The sequence below is a fragment of the Phytophthora cinnamomi genome, assembly GCF_018691715.1.
Source record: "Phytophthora cinnamomi strain GKB4 chromosome Unknown Contig13, whole genome shotgun sequence".
Classification (NCBI taxonomy): Eukaryota; Oomycota; class Peronosporomycetes; order Peronosporales; family Peronosporaceae; genus Phytophthora; species Phytophthora cinnamomi.
This window is the reverse complement of record NW_027150946.1, coordinates 58,784-77,126: the sequence shown is the minus strand read 5'-3', so window position 1 is coordinate 77,126 and position 18,343 is coordinate 58,784. Positions and strand designations below refer to the sequence as shown.

General features: G+C 51.6%; 1 protein-coding gene across 1 annotated transcript; it reads right to left on the bottom strand.

The window, feature by feature from the left end:
* Positions 1-4,065: 4,065 nt before the first annotated feature.
* On the bottom strand, positions 4,066-16,644 carry IUM83_19477 (catalase/peroxidase HPI; the record flags this gene model as incomplete). Its single annotated transcript, XM_067944528.1, has 2 exons — positions 4,066-4,260; positions 16,459-16,644. The coding sequence occupies 2 exons, from the start codon at positions 16,642-16,644 to the stop codon at positions 4,066-4,068; spliced, it is 381 nt and encodes a 126-aa protein (XP_067797802.1).
* Positions 16,645-18,343: the final 1,699 nt, after the last annotated feature.

The window sequence follows — 18,343 nt, the reverse complement described above, 5'->3', positions numbered from 1 at the left end:
ATTTGAGTTAATTATATTTGAATACACAAATATAATTTAACTTAGATAAGACTCCAAGTGACTTAGATTGGGTAAAATGAGAACTGTATTGCTTGTAAGTGATATTCCTCCAAAACCTGCTAAAACTGTTTATCATCTATGAAAGGGGTTGGCAGCGGCTGGCTGTCAGAGCCCCGTTGACATGCACGTCTCTAATTGGTAGAAAGATGCTGCTTTCTACCAATAGGATCTTTGGGTAGGTGTGGACCACTCATTGTGGTGGCCCACTTCAATGTATCCATTGGTGTGACTTACACCAAGGTGAGGAAGTATCTAAAACTTTTAACAGATATCCTATCTGTTAAATTCACAAGTGGCTTGCAGCCACTTGTACGTGTAACCCCGTTACAAGGTGCATGTGGACGCGTTGGTCAGAGTGCTTCAACGGTGTCAAGAACAGCAATTGTACGTAAAATTGTCGAAGTGTCAGTTCTGCGTTGAAGAGATCCCCTGTCTCGGTGACTTTCTGGGTCGTCATGGTGTTCGAATGGACCCTGACAAAGTGCGCGTGATCAGCGACTGGCCGATTCCACGTGCCAAGAAACTAATGGAAAGCTTCTTAGGTACGACGGTCTACGTCTCGCGTTTTTGCGCCGACTTCGCGGCCCACTGCACGAAAGTACTAAGGGTTTACGCCCAAAGGAAACGTTACACTTGTCTGAGCATCAGTTGGAATGCTTCCATGAACTCAAACGCCGCCTCTCCAACCCTCCTGTATTACAACTTCCTGTTTTCGACAAACCGTTTGGCATTCGTATGGATGCCTCGAATTTTTCCATAGGGAGGAGTCTTGTTTCAAAACGAGGGAGGGTTGGAGCATATGCACAGGACGCAAAATGAAACCAGCGGAACTCATCTACCCTGTTCGTGAGCAGGTGTTACTGGCTATCTTGCATGCTCTTCGCGTGTGGAGAGTTTACCTTCTCGATCGCCCATTTACCGTGGAGACAGACCACAAGAGCATCGAGATTATATTGACGCAAAAGACAACCAATCGTCGTGTTGCGCGCTGGTTTAACGAGCTAGCTGAATTCCAACCGCAGTTCAAGTGGATTCCAGGAGAAAGTAACCAAGTGTCGGATGCAATGTCCCGAAACCCACTCTTTGAGCATAAAGCCGCTCAGGTTAGTCTCAGTGAGCTCATCGAAGCTGCTCGAAACCGTGAAATTGCTACTAGTATCCAAACGACAAGTGCGACTGTGACGCACTCGGCCAAACAACTGTACTCTACCGACCGGAGAGTTCAGGAGTTGTTGCAGAGTATTTCTAGTGGTAAAGAGGTACCACGCTACTCTGTGAAGAATGGATTGCTATTTTACCAAACGATAGATGATGGAAATGCTCGACTGGTAATTCCGGATAATGAAGGTCTGAAGAACCGTGTTATTTGTGAAAACCACGATGTGGTCACGCTGGATACTTTAAGACCTACTTGGGTGTCCAGAAAAAGTATTACTGGCCCAAGATGTCGAAATACATTCAACGCTATGTCAATAGGTGTGAACGTTGTCAGCGGAATAAGGCACGCCAAACGAAGCCGCCCGGATTACTACAGCCTTTGGAGATTCCAGGAGGTAGATGGGTTGATGTGTCGATGGACTCTATGATTGCACTGCCGAGCACGGAAACCGGAAAAGACGCCATTATGGTTATTGTGGACCGGTTGACGAAGCGTGCGAAGTTCATCGCAACCAATACGAATGCGACAGCAGAAGAGACTGCTACCCTATTCATGGTCAATTATGTGAAAGCCCATGGCATGCCGAATCGATCGTTTCAGACAGAGACTCCAAATTTACGTCCAAGTTCTGGCAAGAAGTGATCAAGACTTTGGAGACGACCCACAACCTATCGTCTGCCTTTCGCCCACAGACTGATGGTCAGACCGAACGTACTAATCGGTTTATTGAAGACTATCTTCGGGGTGTTGTGAACCATTCCAAAACGACTGGGATGAATATGTGCATCTCGCTGAATTCGCGTATAATAGACGTGTTAATTCCTCAATCGGTAGGTTACCGTTTGAGACTGATCTGGGTTATGTGCCCTATATGCCAGATGATGTTACTAGGAAACCGTAATTTGAGCAGTTGCACAAATCGGCGCAAGAATTTCTGTTCAAGCAAGATGCAATTTTGAAGATGGCACAAGATGCAATGAGTGAAGCACAAACTCGTATGAAGTCTTACTGCGACAAGAACAGGCTTGCTCAAGACTTCAACCCGGGAGGTATGGTACTCCTAGATGGACGAAACTTGGACATTCGTCATAAAGGCTTCGCACAGTCAAAGAAGCTTGCACCGCGGTTTATTGGACCTTATCCGGTTGTGAAACAAATTCATCTTGACGCTGACGAGCTGAAGCTATCGAAGGGTCTCAAGTTGCATCCCGTATTTCACACCTCACCGCTCAAGCCATATCGCAGTGACGAATCACGGAGCCAAAGAGCGAACAAAGTGATTTTGAATGACGGTACGGAAGGTCAACTTGTGCGCGAAGTCATTGGTCATCGAAAACAAGAAGAAGAAACTCAAATACCGTATTTGGTGGCTTGGTGAATCACGCGAAGAAGCAACGTGGGAACCAGTAGAGAACCTGAATCAGATTCCAGGTCTCATTGACAAGTACTGGGAAACGAAGATGAAGAGAAATCCAGCTTCGAAATAGCGGGGTCTTCTTGGAAGGGAGGTCATGTGACGTGAACGTCCGTCTGCCAATGAGACGGCAGAGGACTCCCACGTCAATTGCTAATGCATACCTTTCTGTTTACGCTGTACAGCGTAATAAAACGTTGCATGGTTTATATTCGTTACATGCTATCCTACTGGTCAATATCAAGAATAGCCATGATTATGGGACGCATAAACATGGAGATTCATGCGACCTTATTGGCTAAAAATCCTTGAGATGTACGAGAATCAAGTTTTCGAGCCGAACTTTTGATTATGGGACGCGAGTCGCATATTTGGATCAAGCTACGTTTTGGATTAGTAGATTCTCATTGGTAGATCAGGATAGAGTTAGGATCTGAGATTGATAGACTTTGGGATGGGACCTGGATACTTGGTTGCGTGTCCAGGTCGCCAAGAACTACTGGTTGTGCAGCGGCAATGAGCCGACGCCAAACTAACGATTCAATCAATCACTTTTCAACTTCCAATCTTCCTCTCAAGTGTTCGACGGGCGCCCGCCACTGCGCCCTCAAGCTTCGGGTCTTCGCATCGGTTTGTGTGACAACACAGCCTCTCTGTTTCTGCCAGTGCCTCTTGTGTTGGCGTGAATGGGCGATCCCGATGTTTACCTTGGAAGACTTCCCGAAGTTGGTGGTTGTGGTCGCGAACGTTACGACTGACCCCAAAAGAGCCACCCACCTTGCTCAGCAAGCGCAAAAATGAGTAAGTTAGGCCCACATTGGTGCATATGTCAGACCACAATGAACAGAACTTCGTACGAGTGAGAAGAGTGCTACCACGCAAGAAAGACAAACAACCAGAGTCGATCATTGAAATTTCGCTTTAATTATGCTACCGCACTTGCACTGCGGTGCGCAGGGTCAACTATATTTATCGACTAGAATACCGTACACGCGCCGCTGTCCTGCTTAGCAGCTGCTCACGTTAACGCTATAGTTAATTCTTAACAAACGTAGAGGTTCTCTGCCCACCCCCCATTAGCTGCCCGCGTCGAAGTAGTCGCTGTCATGACCTTGGCTCACTCACGCCGAAGAGAACACGTGCTTGAAGACGCCCTCCTGTGAAGCGAACAACTACACATCTCAGGCGCCACCAGCAGCGCCAGGTCTGTGTCCATCATGTACACGTCCGTGCCCTCCGTCTTGTACTCCTTCTCCGACGGGTACCTCGGCCCTCGTATCGTTCAGGAGCACTTGATATTACTCGTTCGACAGCGTTACCGAGTCGTTGCTGTACGACCCACTGTAGCTCAGCGCCTTCGGCGGCGCCACGCTGCGCGGACGGCCAGCCAGTGCCACCGCCTCGTACGGAGACACCCAGGATCTTGATGTTGTCAAGCCGCTACGGAGATCGGTGTCGTGACGTAGTACTCGCATGGGACCAGGATCTCCGTGCCGTTCCCGTTGTTGGAATCCGTACAGCCGTCCAGGAAGTCGATGGTCACGTTACCCGCGTCCTTGAGGGCCACCTGGCCCGCCAGCTCGATCAAGTCGACCGTCGACAGCGTTGGGTACAACACCTTCACAGACTATTCAGCCCGGAGATGATTTTGTCCACACTGGCGTTCACCGGCCAGTTTTCCTGCGGCGAGAAGCGGCGTGGCGTTGCTGGGACCTGGCAAGAAGGCCAGGATAGCTGGGTCCTGAGACGCATGCTTGAAGCTACGCCGTAGCTGCTACGGGTGTACGGGAGATCATATATGACCGAACAACGTAGCCTCGGTTCGAGCGTGTTCACTACGCAGCTGGAGATGGCCCCGAAAGCAAAAACATATTGAGTTGTGGTTGGTCGAAATAACGTTCATTACAACAACACAACCGGATATAGTGGCAGTGTTTTGTCACCAACTCCCCAAGCTCTGTTATAGATTTGCGAGCCATGCTCCGGCGCTACGCGGCGGTTGGTCTATGTTGGGTCCCAGTTGGGTGGGCCCACCCGCCTCCGCTGCGCTCCGGTGGGCTTGGCCAAAGCCAAACAAAACATGTACCGTCAACCACGGGTTCATTGGAACGCTCGTAAAAATTTCCCGTCCTATATAATTTGTTGGCAAATTCTGAGGGCGTGTTCGACTTCAAAACGTCAGATGCAGCAACTGCAAATCCGGTCGCCTCATAATAAATACTAACCTGTTTTATTAAAGAGAGGTATAAATCCTCCAGGGAGTACCATTTTGCATAACCGCAATGGGCGGTGGTGACGACGATGCCTCGTGGCTGGTACAGGTTACCGCTGCCTTGATGCAGAGAAGTAAGGGTGGCGCTGTCGGTTCTTAACGACGCGTTGTTGCGCGCGCTAATAACTTAGAACTGAAGAAATTGGTTCTCCTCTGGGTCCAAGAGCGCCTCTTCGTCATTTTTGATATCGCCATGCTTGTTTTCCACTGTGCAAGATGAGATGTGGACTACATCTCATCATGTGGTCGCTACTGGCAGGACATTGAAATGACCGCTTTGAAAAACAGCCCTACCCTGCTTTTCGGAACCAGTCGTTTAGGGATAAAGCAGCTCTTTGCGCATATTTGTGTTCGACTTCCACGTTTATGGTAAAATTGCTATTTTGCAGCTGAAGCAGCTGGTTACGCCCCAATCCAGTTATTATCTGCACAAGTCGAACACGGCCTGAGTTTTTACGGCGTCGTAATAACTAAACGTGGCCAGTCATCGCATAATTTGCGGATTCGAAGAGATGGTTAGCCTTTTCCATACAAATATTAAGATGAAGACGTTGTGGCATCCCCATACTCTGAACCCTGCACCGTTTTTGCCGAAATCCTGACAGTTTTTACGTGTTGCATTGAGGATGTGCGTTGCCGTGAACTGATTTACGGTACACTCACTGAGTATCGAACCCGTGATCTAATGGTTTCGTGTTAGCCACCACCCCACCGCATCAAGATTGGTAGTCGTGTACTGGTGGGTACCATTATGTAAATAGATTTCTTTATGAAGTGGCAATACCGGTAGATGCACCAAACATTCATAGCCGCAATGATCCAAACAGCTATACTCCTGTTTCCATAAAATGTATTAGGTGTCTAGGATTACGGTGAAGTTCCTCAATAAGGAACACTTGATATATTTAGCATTAAAGGTTTGTCTAGATAATTTAGCATGTCCTGACTTAATGCAGGATACAGTTCATGTCGGTCGTCGCTACCGAGGTCGAATGCAATCAACACTTTGTGATGGTCTTGGCCGACAGCTCTCTTCATGCTTCTGCGATGGCCTTGAGCGCACCAACTTCGTATGGATTTATACATTGTTGTGCGTTCCTTATTAAAACACTATACTCTTTCGTTAAGAGTTCAGGCCAGGTAATACAACTATACTATAAAGAAAAACCTAAAAGTCTGTTCAACTTTGTAAATGGCGCCAACATATGTTTTGCTATGCTAGGTGTGTGCCACAAATGTTGATGTACCACATAATAGTTTGGAGCGCCACACTAATTCAAGTACACAGCAAAAGTTGTTTTGGCCAATCAGAGCTGCCATCGCTGTGCTTGGTAGCTACGTTGTTTTGGCCAATAAGAAATCCGGATTCGCGTGACGGGAATGCCTTACGGACGGAAATCATGTCGCTCGGCTTAGTTGTTTAGGACTAGCCGATCGCCGCCGCTTCGTGGAGGTTGGTGTGGCGACCATTACGCTCGCTGTCCCGGCTCGCTCAATCGCTTTGCTCCGGTGGGTATACCGTTCGTCCCAACCCGTTACGCTCTCTGTTCCAGCTCGCCCCACTACTACACGATCGCGCTCGGTGCTTGAAGGTCCTGCGGGTTTGAAGGTCCGAAGTACTTGAAGGTCCGGCGTGCTTGAAGGTCCAGCGTTCTTGATGGTCCGGCAGGTCGCGCTTGAAGGTCAAGGGGAGGTGCTTGAAGGTCCTGTATGACGTGCTTGGAGGTATAGTATGAAGAGGTGCTTGAAGGTCCTGTACGAGGTGCTTGAACGTCCGGGTTTACCCCTGTCCAGCGCACGTCTTGTATTTAGCGCGCTGTATCGCGAAATGTGTGGCACCCCGAATAGCTATATATTATAACAGAGAGGTTTCGACCAATCACAGAGCAGTACTAATATATTATGTATTTAGCTCACGCCCAGAAAGTCGTCCTCTATTAACTTTAGGGCGCTATAGCGCGCATATACACGTTCCTATGCCGTTTACGCAGCGCTCCGTCGTCGCTGTGCGGCGATCGAGTGCTATGAGGTCCCCTGCGGCGCGCGCCGTTCGCGCACTTCCTCGCTCCGCCGCGCCAGGAATTCAAACACGGAAAAGCGAAGGCAGATCCGAAAATCGTCCAATCACAGAGCATTATAAATACAACACATGGCTATGTTGAAATATCGGGCAAAGATAGGCCAGTCGGGATGATGGTGAGATGCCATAGGGCAGGTTGCTGATGCGCTAATGCAGGGCGGTACGAAGATGCTCTACGTCAGGCAAATGCCCAAGGGGCGGAAACGGATGCACAGCAGACAAACATACACGATACTCTGTTAGTTGTAGAGGGCTAGCCGAGCGCCGCCGCTTCGCGGCGGTGGTTGTGGGTTTGGCCACAGTAGTGTGGGCCGCCCGCCTCCGCTTCACTCCGGCGGGCGATGGTTTCGTCAAAGGGATGCATTGCTAAAGTGAAACGCACTTCCAAAAGAGACGTGTATTTATGTAATTATGAAGTGTGTACTGCTGAATGCCTACTCCGCCTAAGCATCTTCGAATATCTGCCTGTACACAATGTTGTCAGTGTATGCACCGTCGTCTTCCTCCAGCTCTGGATACTCGATCAAAGCCTTTAACTTGGACCTGGATGTACCTCTCGACGGCGCCACATAGAGCTGTCCGTGGGAGAAACAGGGTGTCGCCAGATACAAACCTAAGTTCTGGACAGATTGGCCTTGGGCTTTGTTGATGGTCATGGCGAACGCTGGTACAACTGGAAACTGCTTATGTCGCAAGGGGAAGGGGAACTCGCGCGCGTCCCATCGCTGACGAAGACGATCCTTGGAATTAGAACGTTTTGGCCTAGGCGCTCGCCAGTCATGATGGTAGCATGAATAACGTGAGGCTTGAGCTGGACAACCCGTAGTCGCGTTCCGTAGCAGAGGTCTAAGTCGGGGTTCAGGTTTCTCATCATCATAATTGGGGCGCCTTCCTTCAGTGTAAGCTTGTGTGGAGGAATACCGTTGATAGTCACCGAATGCAACACCTCCGGCTCAAAGAAGTTGCCTTCGTTGTCGTCATCCACTGAATCCACCGATAGATACTCGTGGGCCTCCCCGGAGAGTCGCTCCGAGACAGCTTGGCTGATGCGGTGCACCACGGCATTGTCAGGCGTCAAGATTGTCCTGTTAGTGGAGTACTCGTCCGTAGCAACCTCGGGATCGTTGATGTCGGCGTACATTTTATCAATAATGTTCTTCAAACCCCGTGGAACAGCTCCAGGTGCGATTTCTTCATCTTCAATGTCGTCTCCTTCTTCGTAGATGTTGTCGATCAGCATATCGCGCGGAATCTTCACATAGTCCCTGCCCAGGGACCTGTTTACCTCGTGCCTACCCTCTCCGACTTGTAGAAGAAACTCAGAGAAAGCCGCGAGCTCTGCGGCGGTGCTTTCGTTACTTGTGGATTGTACACGCATGTTTTCCGTGAGATGCAGCTGCCTGAAGTGTCGCCAGAGCGTAGATGACTTCAGACACGCGTCGATGGTCTCCGCTGGTGTGACGCGCACTGCCACCGGCAAAATCTGTCGGAAGTCACCCGAAAGTACAAATACTTTTCCTCCAAAAGGCTCCTGGTCGTTACCCATGATGTCACGCAAAGACCTGGCGACCGCTTCGAAGGCGTGCCTGTGAGTCATCGGAGCTTCGTCCCAGATAACCAAACTGGCCCTCTCGATCAACATCTTCAGGCGCGATTGTTTGTAAATCGCACATATCGAGTTGTCGTTCAGCCTGAGAGGTATCTTGAACGTTGAATGCGCTGTGCGCCCACCCATGAGCAACAGCGAAGCAATTCCACTCGAAGCCACAGCAATCACGATTTTCCGGACAGTCGCACCTTCGCCAGGATATGCCGCAGCAGAGTTGACTTTCCTGTACCTCCCGGACCGTCAATAAAGAACAGCTTGTTGCCTTGAACGGGTGCTTCGACCGCCTGGATGATTTCGTCGTAAATAGCTCGTTGGTCGTCGTTCAGCTGGCTTTCTTGGTCCACAATGGCTTGAAGCGTAGAGTGCTGATACCCCTCCAGTTCGCGTCGAATGAGGTTGTTCCGCAGCAGCGAATCCAGCACCAGCCGCGGGTATTCATCCAGCTGAGGTAGGTCAAAGTCCGCCACTACGTAGCCACTGATCTGGAGCAGATCGTTAAGGTCCTTGAGTGTGTGGAACCTGATCATGTCTCCCTTCTCCTGTCCTTCCAAGCCCTGGTATGTGTACGCGAAGTCTTCAGAAAGAACCTCGTAGAATCGATTCCACAGTACGCGAACCTCCTAAACTTGAGAATAAACAATGATCGTCGCGAAGAGCTGGCGGAGTTGGTACGGCATCTTGAAGGCAGCGGCTTCTTCCATACACGCAATCCATTCTGCGTCATCTTCAAGGTAGCCCAGTTTGAATGCAGCTTGGCGGTACGACGCATACGTAACACCATCCACTGTCCGAAGCTTGGCAAATGAATGTGGTCCCTTGCGGTGACACAGCACTACACGCATGTAGAACCGCTCCATGTCCCGAGGGGTAACATGAACCATCCGCCCAAGCGCCGCTAGGTATCGTTTGCGACGAACCCATTTTTTTGTCTTGTCATCCCATCGGAATAGCGTCGGAATGTCTTGGTACATCATGGTCTTAGCAACTTGGTTCTCCGGGGCCTCGCTCGCACAAAGTTCGAAGAAACGGGTCAACATCGTGTGCCGACCGCGAGTGAGAACTCGATCCGGGTTGTCGCTCGAACGGAAGGTCACAAATTGCTCGTTCTCCAGGTGGATAGTCAGCTGTACGATGGAGTGCGTCTTGCCTTGAACGGAAAAGTCGAGAAGCTGCATACATGCCTCTATCGGAGATATATACCTTGCGTTCAGGTACCGAAGAATCTCGTTGGGATCCATCCTTGCACCGTTCGACTCCATGCCCACCGTTTCCACAGTGATTACAGCCTTGCCGGACCCCTTGTAGACGTACTTGTACAGGTATTTGACAGCAGTGACGGCCGTACAGACCTCCACGTTGATATGGCAGTTGTACTTCTGCAAAAGGTAGGGATTGTACGGAACCACCCACTGGTTAGTGGTGGCGTTGTCGTACTCCCTTCCCTTGAACTTCAGTACTCCTGGAGGCCGGTGCCGACGTCTGCAGACAGGAAAACCGTTTACGTTTCCTTGAGTAACCTCTACCAACGGCTTCGGGTATCCCTTCGTGCACTTCCCGTCCTTCATACACGGACTGCAGGGGTTCACCGCGCCACATGGCCCATACATCATGCATGTGAGGATAGTCTCGTACAGCTGGGGGGTTGATCTCGGCGTCCGGGAGCTCCGCGGAGCACAACTTGTCGATGATTTGTCTTGTACGCGGTTTGTCTTCGTCAGCAAGAATGATAAGAATGTGTGCGTGTGGGAGGCCCCGCTTCTGGAACTCCACTACATAGATCCTCGCCAGAACACGACCTAGTACGCCTTCATCCAAGTCTTTCAGCATCGCCTCGAGTTTCCGCTGCCAAACGCGAGCTACGATGAATGCGTAGCTGGTAGAACGATGCGTTTGCCAATTTGGTCCAGGAAGTGTCCCGAGCGACGCTGCGGCTCATCGGGGTGTTGTAGCGCCCCAGTTTCGCGGTTGTACACCGTCAGTAGAGCTTCTCCCTCGCGCAGAACCGCCGTGTTTTCACTTAGAAGCGCGTCTTGAACCCCGCCGTGCTGATCGGCCCGTAGTTCGGCTTGATGGGATGCTACCCAACGCAGTTGCTCTTGCTCGCACTTGGCTCGTTGATCTACGCAGTACAGCTGAAATAAGCGTCCACCTTGGTGCAGTACCGACGCATCACCGACTTTCTGGAATAAGCGGTAGGCTACATGCTCGCGGAGGGACATTTCACGCTTCTTTCTGCGCACCACGTTGTTCGCATACACGTCTGTGTAGGTCCAACCCAGTTCTCCATGCGGAAGAAGTAGTGGGTACTGCAACGGGTCATACACAGAGTGTGTCTCGAAAAGGCGCAACAGAGAGTGATCTTTTGCACACAGAAGGATGTCGTGCGGACTGTCCGAGTTGCCGTCCTCTTTAAGAGTCGTCCCAACTTCCGAGACCGTTGGTAGGTTGTGGGTTCGCGGGTTCGACCTCTTTTCATGTAGCCGGAATACCATATCAACCACCTCCTTTCCCGCCGCCTGGTCGGCGCGCAGCTTCTCCGCGAAGTTGAGATATTGTTGCGCGAACGGATTGCACTTCTCCATCATCTGCTCGATCTCCAGCAGCGTTCCAGAATCGAGGTCAGCAAAGATACCTCGGCGTCGCTGCGCTCGCTGTTGCATGTCTGGATCGACGATGTAGATCTGGGCAAACTTGGGAGGCATGGGCTCGTTTGTGAACGTATCGATAAGCGGAAGCAGAGAGCCCAAGTAGTGCCCCATGGCTCCCTGGATACGATACATGAATACTCCACGTTGGCCAGCAACGTTCTCGTCTTGGTTCACATCTCTGAAGTTGGAACGGTTGCTGCAGGAAGCGCCGATGGACGTGAAGGCAAACACTTTATTGTAGGCTCGGATGCGGCGCTGAAACTCGGCGTCCGGGTAAAACTGGTGCAGTCGCGGAGGCGCAGCTGGTAGTGGTGGTAGCTGCACCGCTCCCTCTAAACAACAGCCTTTCTTGGACTCTGCAGGCCACTTCCACGCGTCGCAATGAGGACAAACCGTAGTCGGAGGCAGTGTGTGGCGACCATTGATGATGTTATCGCCGCTGAGCATATAAACTCTGAAATCCTCCTGGTTCGCGAGTGCATGACCTCAGCGAAGGGTACTGCGTCGTATACGCTCCTGCTGTCGCCGCTCCTCTCTCTCCTCCTCCTCTTGAGCATCGCGAACCGTTGCTTGATGCTCCCGGCGGTCGGCCCTCTCCGCTTCGACCACTTCCTGACTTAGCGCAGCCCGACGGTAGTCTTGGCGAACACGGTCACGTTCCTGGCGTTCTTGACGTTCATCAGGCGTTTCCTGCTGTCGTTGTTGGGCATGTAGGAGACGGTCGGTCTCGTGCATGATCTCCCGTTGTTGCTCGGTTTGGTTAGCTCTTCTACCGGCCTGTAGTAAACGGCTTTGTTCACGCGCTGTGCTTCGTTCGGCCTCGGTTAGTAGAGCCCTACGTGTCCGTTGGCGTTCTGCATCTCTACGTCTTTGACGCTCGCGTTGGGATCCCGTCATGTTCGCCCTTCTGGCCCGGGCCCTCTCTCTGTCTCGCGCACGGCGTCGTTCTGTTTGAGACGCCGTCATTGCTGCGCGCCTCCTACGCGCTGCCTCCGCCAGGGTCGGGCCGGGAACTTGCTCCGTTGTGCTGACATCGGCCGCTATAACTGTAGAATCAACAGGCGCCGCTGCCACTCGCTCTCTTCGAGTAAACCTTCAAGATGACTAGGTTTGGCCTGTCATCTTGTTTCTTGCAGCGAGCGCTAGTCTCACTGGGGGCTGCAGTCCTCAGTGTCGCGTGCCCGATGTCGGCACGCGTGACTGCATTATCAGTAGGGCGCTTCGCGCCTACTGGATGTTCGCGTTTTTTGTTGGTCCGCGGCGATGCCTAGCATCGCCGCGACGGCCACCTCCAGGGGGCATGGGAGCTGTGCACTCCCGTGCAAAGTGACCGATCCTTCCGCAACGGAAGCATCGCACGTTACCTCCCTGCTGCTGGTAGCCAGCAGCCGTTGCGTTCGAGAGGTCCATTGGTTCTGGACCTCCCGGCCTCGCTACCGGGCGCGGTTGCGGCCTCGGCACATTTGCATGGAGTTTAGCCTGCCGCAGGCTAAACTCTTCTTCCATGGCAAGGGTGATTGCAGCTTCGACAGTACTCGGGTACTCTCGGAAGAGATAGGTCTTCACGGGCCCATCTCGAAGTCCCGTCATGAACGTGACGACCTTAGTCGCCTCTTCAATTGGATTAGTCACGATATTTGAGACCAAGTATCGTGCGCGCTGCGCGTAAGCATGAACGTCATGCTTACCCTGCTGAAGGTCGAGGAACTCCGCCCTCGACCGGAACTCGTTTTGCGGGGGCTCAAACGCTTGTTTGAGCTCCTCTTTGAATACTTCGTACGTGCTGAAGCACGTAGGATCGGAGAGTCAGCGCCCATACGCCCAACTCCATGCGCGTCCGCCAAGGCAGGACATGGCGAACGCGACCTTCGACAGCGGGTCGACGATGCGTCGAGCCGCTATGGCTGTGTCGAGCTCGACAAGCCATCGGAGGAGAGGCTCGCCCTCTCTTCCCACGTAATTGCTTACGCTCAATTTTAATGATTGAGTACGCGGTGTCGTCCCTGACGACGCCGTCACTGAGGAAGCAGCAGCACGCTGCTCCATCATGATGAATCCTAGAGCAACACCATGTTGCTCTGTCGGCGATAGCGTACGCAGCATCGTAGCTATCGCCGCTTCTCCAATGACTGTTGACAGGAGTTGGAGGGCTTCCCACTATGGGCCGGACAGGTGGGGGCAGTCAGCGCGTGCAACATGCGTTGCAAGCGCATTGGAGATCTCCATGGGCACCTCCTTGCTGTAGTGCAACAGGATGGTGCTCAACAGGTGGAGGCCCCGTGCCCCAGGGTGATCAAGGACTATCACGTCTTCATGGGAGGCGTGGACAACGTCCACGACCGGTTGCGCTTGCAGCGCTACTCACTGCAGCGCGCGGTGAGCTTCAAGAAGTACTACAAGTCCCTCGTGCTGGGGCCTATCGACTTGGCCGTAGTCAATGGCTATATCATCCACAAAGCCTACCACAAAAGTAAGGAGTCGCGCCCATTAACGCACGTCAAGTATATGATAACGCTTCATCTGCAGCTTTGCCAGCTGAAACCCACGGACATGTACGAAGGCAACGCTTTTGGGGCACCACCACGCGCTGCTGAACCAGCCTACGAACCTCTTCCCGTCGGGGGGAGGGGGCAGCACTGCGAACCCTCGGCGCGTCAGAGAGATGAATGACGGAACGAAGGCACAAAGGCTAAGCGACACCAGCGCTCATGCAAAGTTTGCTCGGTCTTGCGGACTGGAAACCATCGCGCGTCAACGACGACGTACTTTTGTCAAGACTGTAACCAGGTAGGCCCACTCTTTCTTTGTATGCGCGCTCGTCGGGAAGTTTGCGGGGCCGCCATGACTTGCTGGGATATCTGGCACAAGGAGTGGGCAATTTGCAAACTGATCCCAGTCGAGAGCGGCAACTCAATCAGGGTGCGCCGTAAAACAGACGTGGCCGCTCCTGGACCCCCTTCAACCCCTGGTATCCCGGCTTCAAGCAAAAGACGTCGGACGAGTCCGTAGTCTCCAACCTACATATTAATCTGTCTTAAAAGCGCATATATGCAAGGAAACGCGTGTTTACGTTTGTTTACGTGTGTAGCTCTGCAATCATTACTATAACATGTCTTGAACTTTACAGGGTACTGCCTCCCTTTGTACATTTCACATCCAAAACAACATCTTGGTGGCTTCTTTGCACGCAAGATTTAACGTGTCACGTGATTGCACACCCAGATGTTTTTTCGGTTGTCATCTTCTCTTTACATTTGTATAGTGCCTAGAACACGGATAGACACATCAAGTATTTGTTTCTTGGCTAGGGGTGACACCCCAACTTCGTCTAGAGCGTTTTGTATAGGAAGTCTTGAACTCCGATTTTTTTTAAATGGGGGACTACTGGTGCGCAAGTTTCTGTTCTGCGGGTGCCCTGTCACTTCTACTGTAAGGTGCATTATTCAGCTTGGACATGTTAGGCTGGCACCAGTATGTAGCTTGAATGCAGCTTTAGCACGCCTTTGGTGCTGCTCATCGTGAATCTTATCATATCTAACCCATTTTATATACAAACATCAAATCTGATTACGCTTCATATGCAGTTTACGTGTTCCTTTCGGCTCCCGATTTGGAGGGGTTAAGAGTTAACATGCTCTTCCATCGTATGATGCTCTTCAAGTCTCGCTCTTCTGCTGTAAGGTAAGAAAGTGTAATCACAACGGTTATGCTCTTATATCCGTTACAACCTGCGGCAAACGATTTATCTGTTACTCAAGCAACATCCGTCGGATTTCTTCTCTTCCCGAGCAACATGCGGTTGGAGAATGTTTGATTGTCGCCAGTCACTTTTCTGCGTTTATAAAGCATCCGAGACAGATCCTCTTTTCTACCGTCTTCTGTACGCTCAAGTTCCTACATTCTGACTACGAAGGACTACGGTATGGTTTACCGTGCCCAAGAGGGACCGTTGCAGCTGGAGGCATTTGCAGATGCTGACCATGCACGCTGCCCGGAGACCAGCAAGTCCGTGGCCGGCTTCGTCATTACGTTAAACGGTTGCGCTTTTGACTGGAGAAGCAAGAAGCAGGATAATCTGACGACGCATACTTGCAGTTCGGAGCTGTTTGCTGCCGATGCGTGCACGGAAGTGGTGCTGTGGACACAAAACCTGCTGAAGGAGTTGGGCGTCAAGCAGCCTATTGAAACAACCCTCTGCTGTGACAACCAAGACACTCTGAAGGTGATCGAGAATAATGGCAACGCAGACCGCTTACGGAACTATGTCAAAGTGATTCGATACATTGCAGAGCACGTGGATGCAGGAAGGCTGAAGATATTGTATGTTCCAACAACGAATAATCTGGCTGACATTTTCACGAAGGCTCTGGGGCCTACGCGTTTCAATGAACTCTAAGTGTAGAGAATACAAAGGCAGCCTGGGTGGCAATGCCGAGTGAAACGCAAGCGTTGGCGGTGGTGACGGACGATGTCATGGACATTGACATGTAGCCGTCCTGTCCTCGCCGTAACGGCCTCAGGTGGGCGAATGATTGCATTCACATTTTCATGAACGCCACTACCAAGTGAAGTGGGAGTACGAGACTCTACCCGTTGATGGTCTGGAGTTCGGCCGTGATCCTGTTTGGTACGGGAGCTGGCTGTCGTGGGCGAAGTGGCAACAACGGTTGAGCAAGATGGTCACTTTGGTTGTGGCTGAGTTGGTATAGTGGATGCAAGTGTATCACTGCATTCGAGTATGCAAACTGCGTGTGACAGCTAGTTGAGGTTCAAGTGCAGAAAGGAGAAAAGAGTGAAGGTTGTGAATTTGAGGCCGTGGACATGGGGAGCAAGGAAGGCCGAAGAAGGTTTGGGGACGAGGCGTCACCCTGAAGTTTAAGGTCGCTCCCTGCTACGTGAAGTAGCCTGTAGTGTCTACTGGGGCCAAGAGGGTTTTTTACCTCAGTGCAACACAACACCACTGACTGATAAATAAAGACCTCACTTTGCAAATTATCAACTCAAGCTCAAACCTTCTCCGCTACCTATCTGTCTACAGCTACAGGAGTCTAGTGCTACGCAGAAGGAGTCGCTGCGCGTAGCCAAGGAAGCGACGCCGTCGCTGTCCACGTTGGGCAGCTGCTCCAGCGCCGTCTCCACGGCGCTCGCGTTCAACGCCACTCACGACGTCGTCGCCGAGCCGCGCGCGTTGGTGAAGGTCACGCGATCGCCGCCACCGTGAACGTCTGCACCTCGTCCACGCAGCGCGTCAGCTCCACGCGGTAGCGCAGCCCGAGCGCGCCGTTCACGCCCTCGGGTTTGACGTGCAGCGGCGGGAAGAACTGCACGCGCACCGCCGAGTCGCTCGCGGGCGACATCAGAACCTTCTCGGGCGGGCCGGGCACGTCCTCACGCGTGAACAGCTGGCGCGCACCGCGACGGAGACCAGCAGCAGCGCCACGCACAGCATCCTAGTGATGAAGCCTGTTGCAGTGCGCGGCCTAGTGCATCGAGGCCTGCGTCGCTGCATGTACGCCCGGCTGCTCTACCGTGGACCGAGATATCTGCTCTCCTCATCTGGATCGTCGCGTGAGACTGCTGGGAAACGGCGCGACCTTCGGGCGCAGCTGAAGGACCATTTTGGCGGGCGCATCATTTGGACCAAGTTTGGATAGAAACGAAAAGTGGCAGCTTTAGCAACGATGTACCACGTACATGGTACAGTCGCGTTGAAGGGATTCTTTTTTTTGCGATCGTTTGCCCTTGAGATTGCATTCGCCTCGTGCACAACCTGGAGAAGCGCTTACTAATAACACCGCACCGCACACAATACCTCGGCCGCTGATAGGCAGCCTTACTCCCTGAAGGCTGTGAATCACTGACGAAGGTGACAATCCACGCAATCGAGAGCAACTGGCATGTTCGCAGTCGGCGAATTAACTTTGAAGCGTATTCATGTATTATGCAAGCATTGTTTTAGTTGAACGCTTTCCATGTTCAGCATATTCTGGTCAAAGACTGGATCTTTTACTGTGACTGGGTATAAACCCAGCGGGATACCTGTAGATGGTGAAATACCTTAACTGCGCGAATAAGTGGTGGTTCTCTGAGGAGACACATCGTTCTCGAGACAGCAAGCATATCGTGATTAAATCGGTCTCCCAGCAAATCACGGTTTTTTCAGCGTGTAGCTGTGTGTTCTGCCGATTTACGTAGACTTTTCCATGCCCACATACCAGACAAAGTCAAAATACCGGAGTAAGTTTGTCCAGTGCTGCCTGCGGACTGATGAACGCTAGTTAATGATCTCGACCGGTACGCTGGTGACTGGACAGATGCCGAGACGAATCCTCAAATGCTAGCGGGTTCATATTCGCACCAATTCAATACCATGTCTGTGCATTACCACACCGAGCAAGCAGTAAGCCCCCTCATACTTCGCGCAGAACTCGCGCCTCTACGTGTTGATCTCACTCCCGATCGAACCAGTGCATGCTCGAGTCGATGCACTTGGATAAGATCGAAGGGTAGCGAGCGTAAGCGCTTTACAGTTGACATGGGAGTGCACAAGTGCAGGAATTCGTGAAAAGCGCGATATTCAAATAATTGCATTGCCTCGCTTGAGCGATTGATTTGCACACGAAAACCCATAGGTTATCCCGAATTACCTAGTCTTTTGCAGGTTAATAGGTCCCTCATGCGATTCGACATGTTCTCGGGAGGATCTTGCCGTGGTGCCGACCAACTCCCTAGATGACCTACTATTCAGACTCTGAATCAGAGTCTCTCTACGGTTCCGCGGATGAGCAGACGTGAACTCCTTTCTATCGAGTCTGGAAAAACCTGCTGGTACTGGATGTACTGTAGCTACTGGCAACAAACGGCAAATGCGGGTGAAAGGGACAGAAGCGAGTGTCGTGGTTGAAGGGATTATGACAGGCGTGGATGTGACTTTGCCTCAGCCCACTGATGATAATTTCGACAGACCTTTGGAAAATATCTGGCCAAGACTATTACTGTACGCACATGCACCTATGGTACGTGCGTTTGCCGCAGTCACCACTTGCGGCGTGTCTTGCCAGGAAACATCTGGTATTATCAATGGGATGTGGTCGAAGTCAA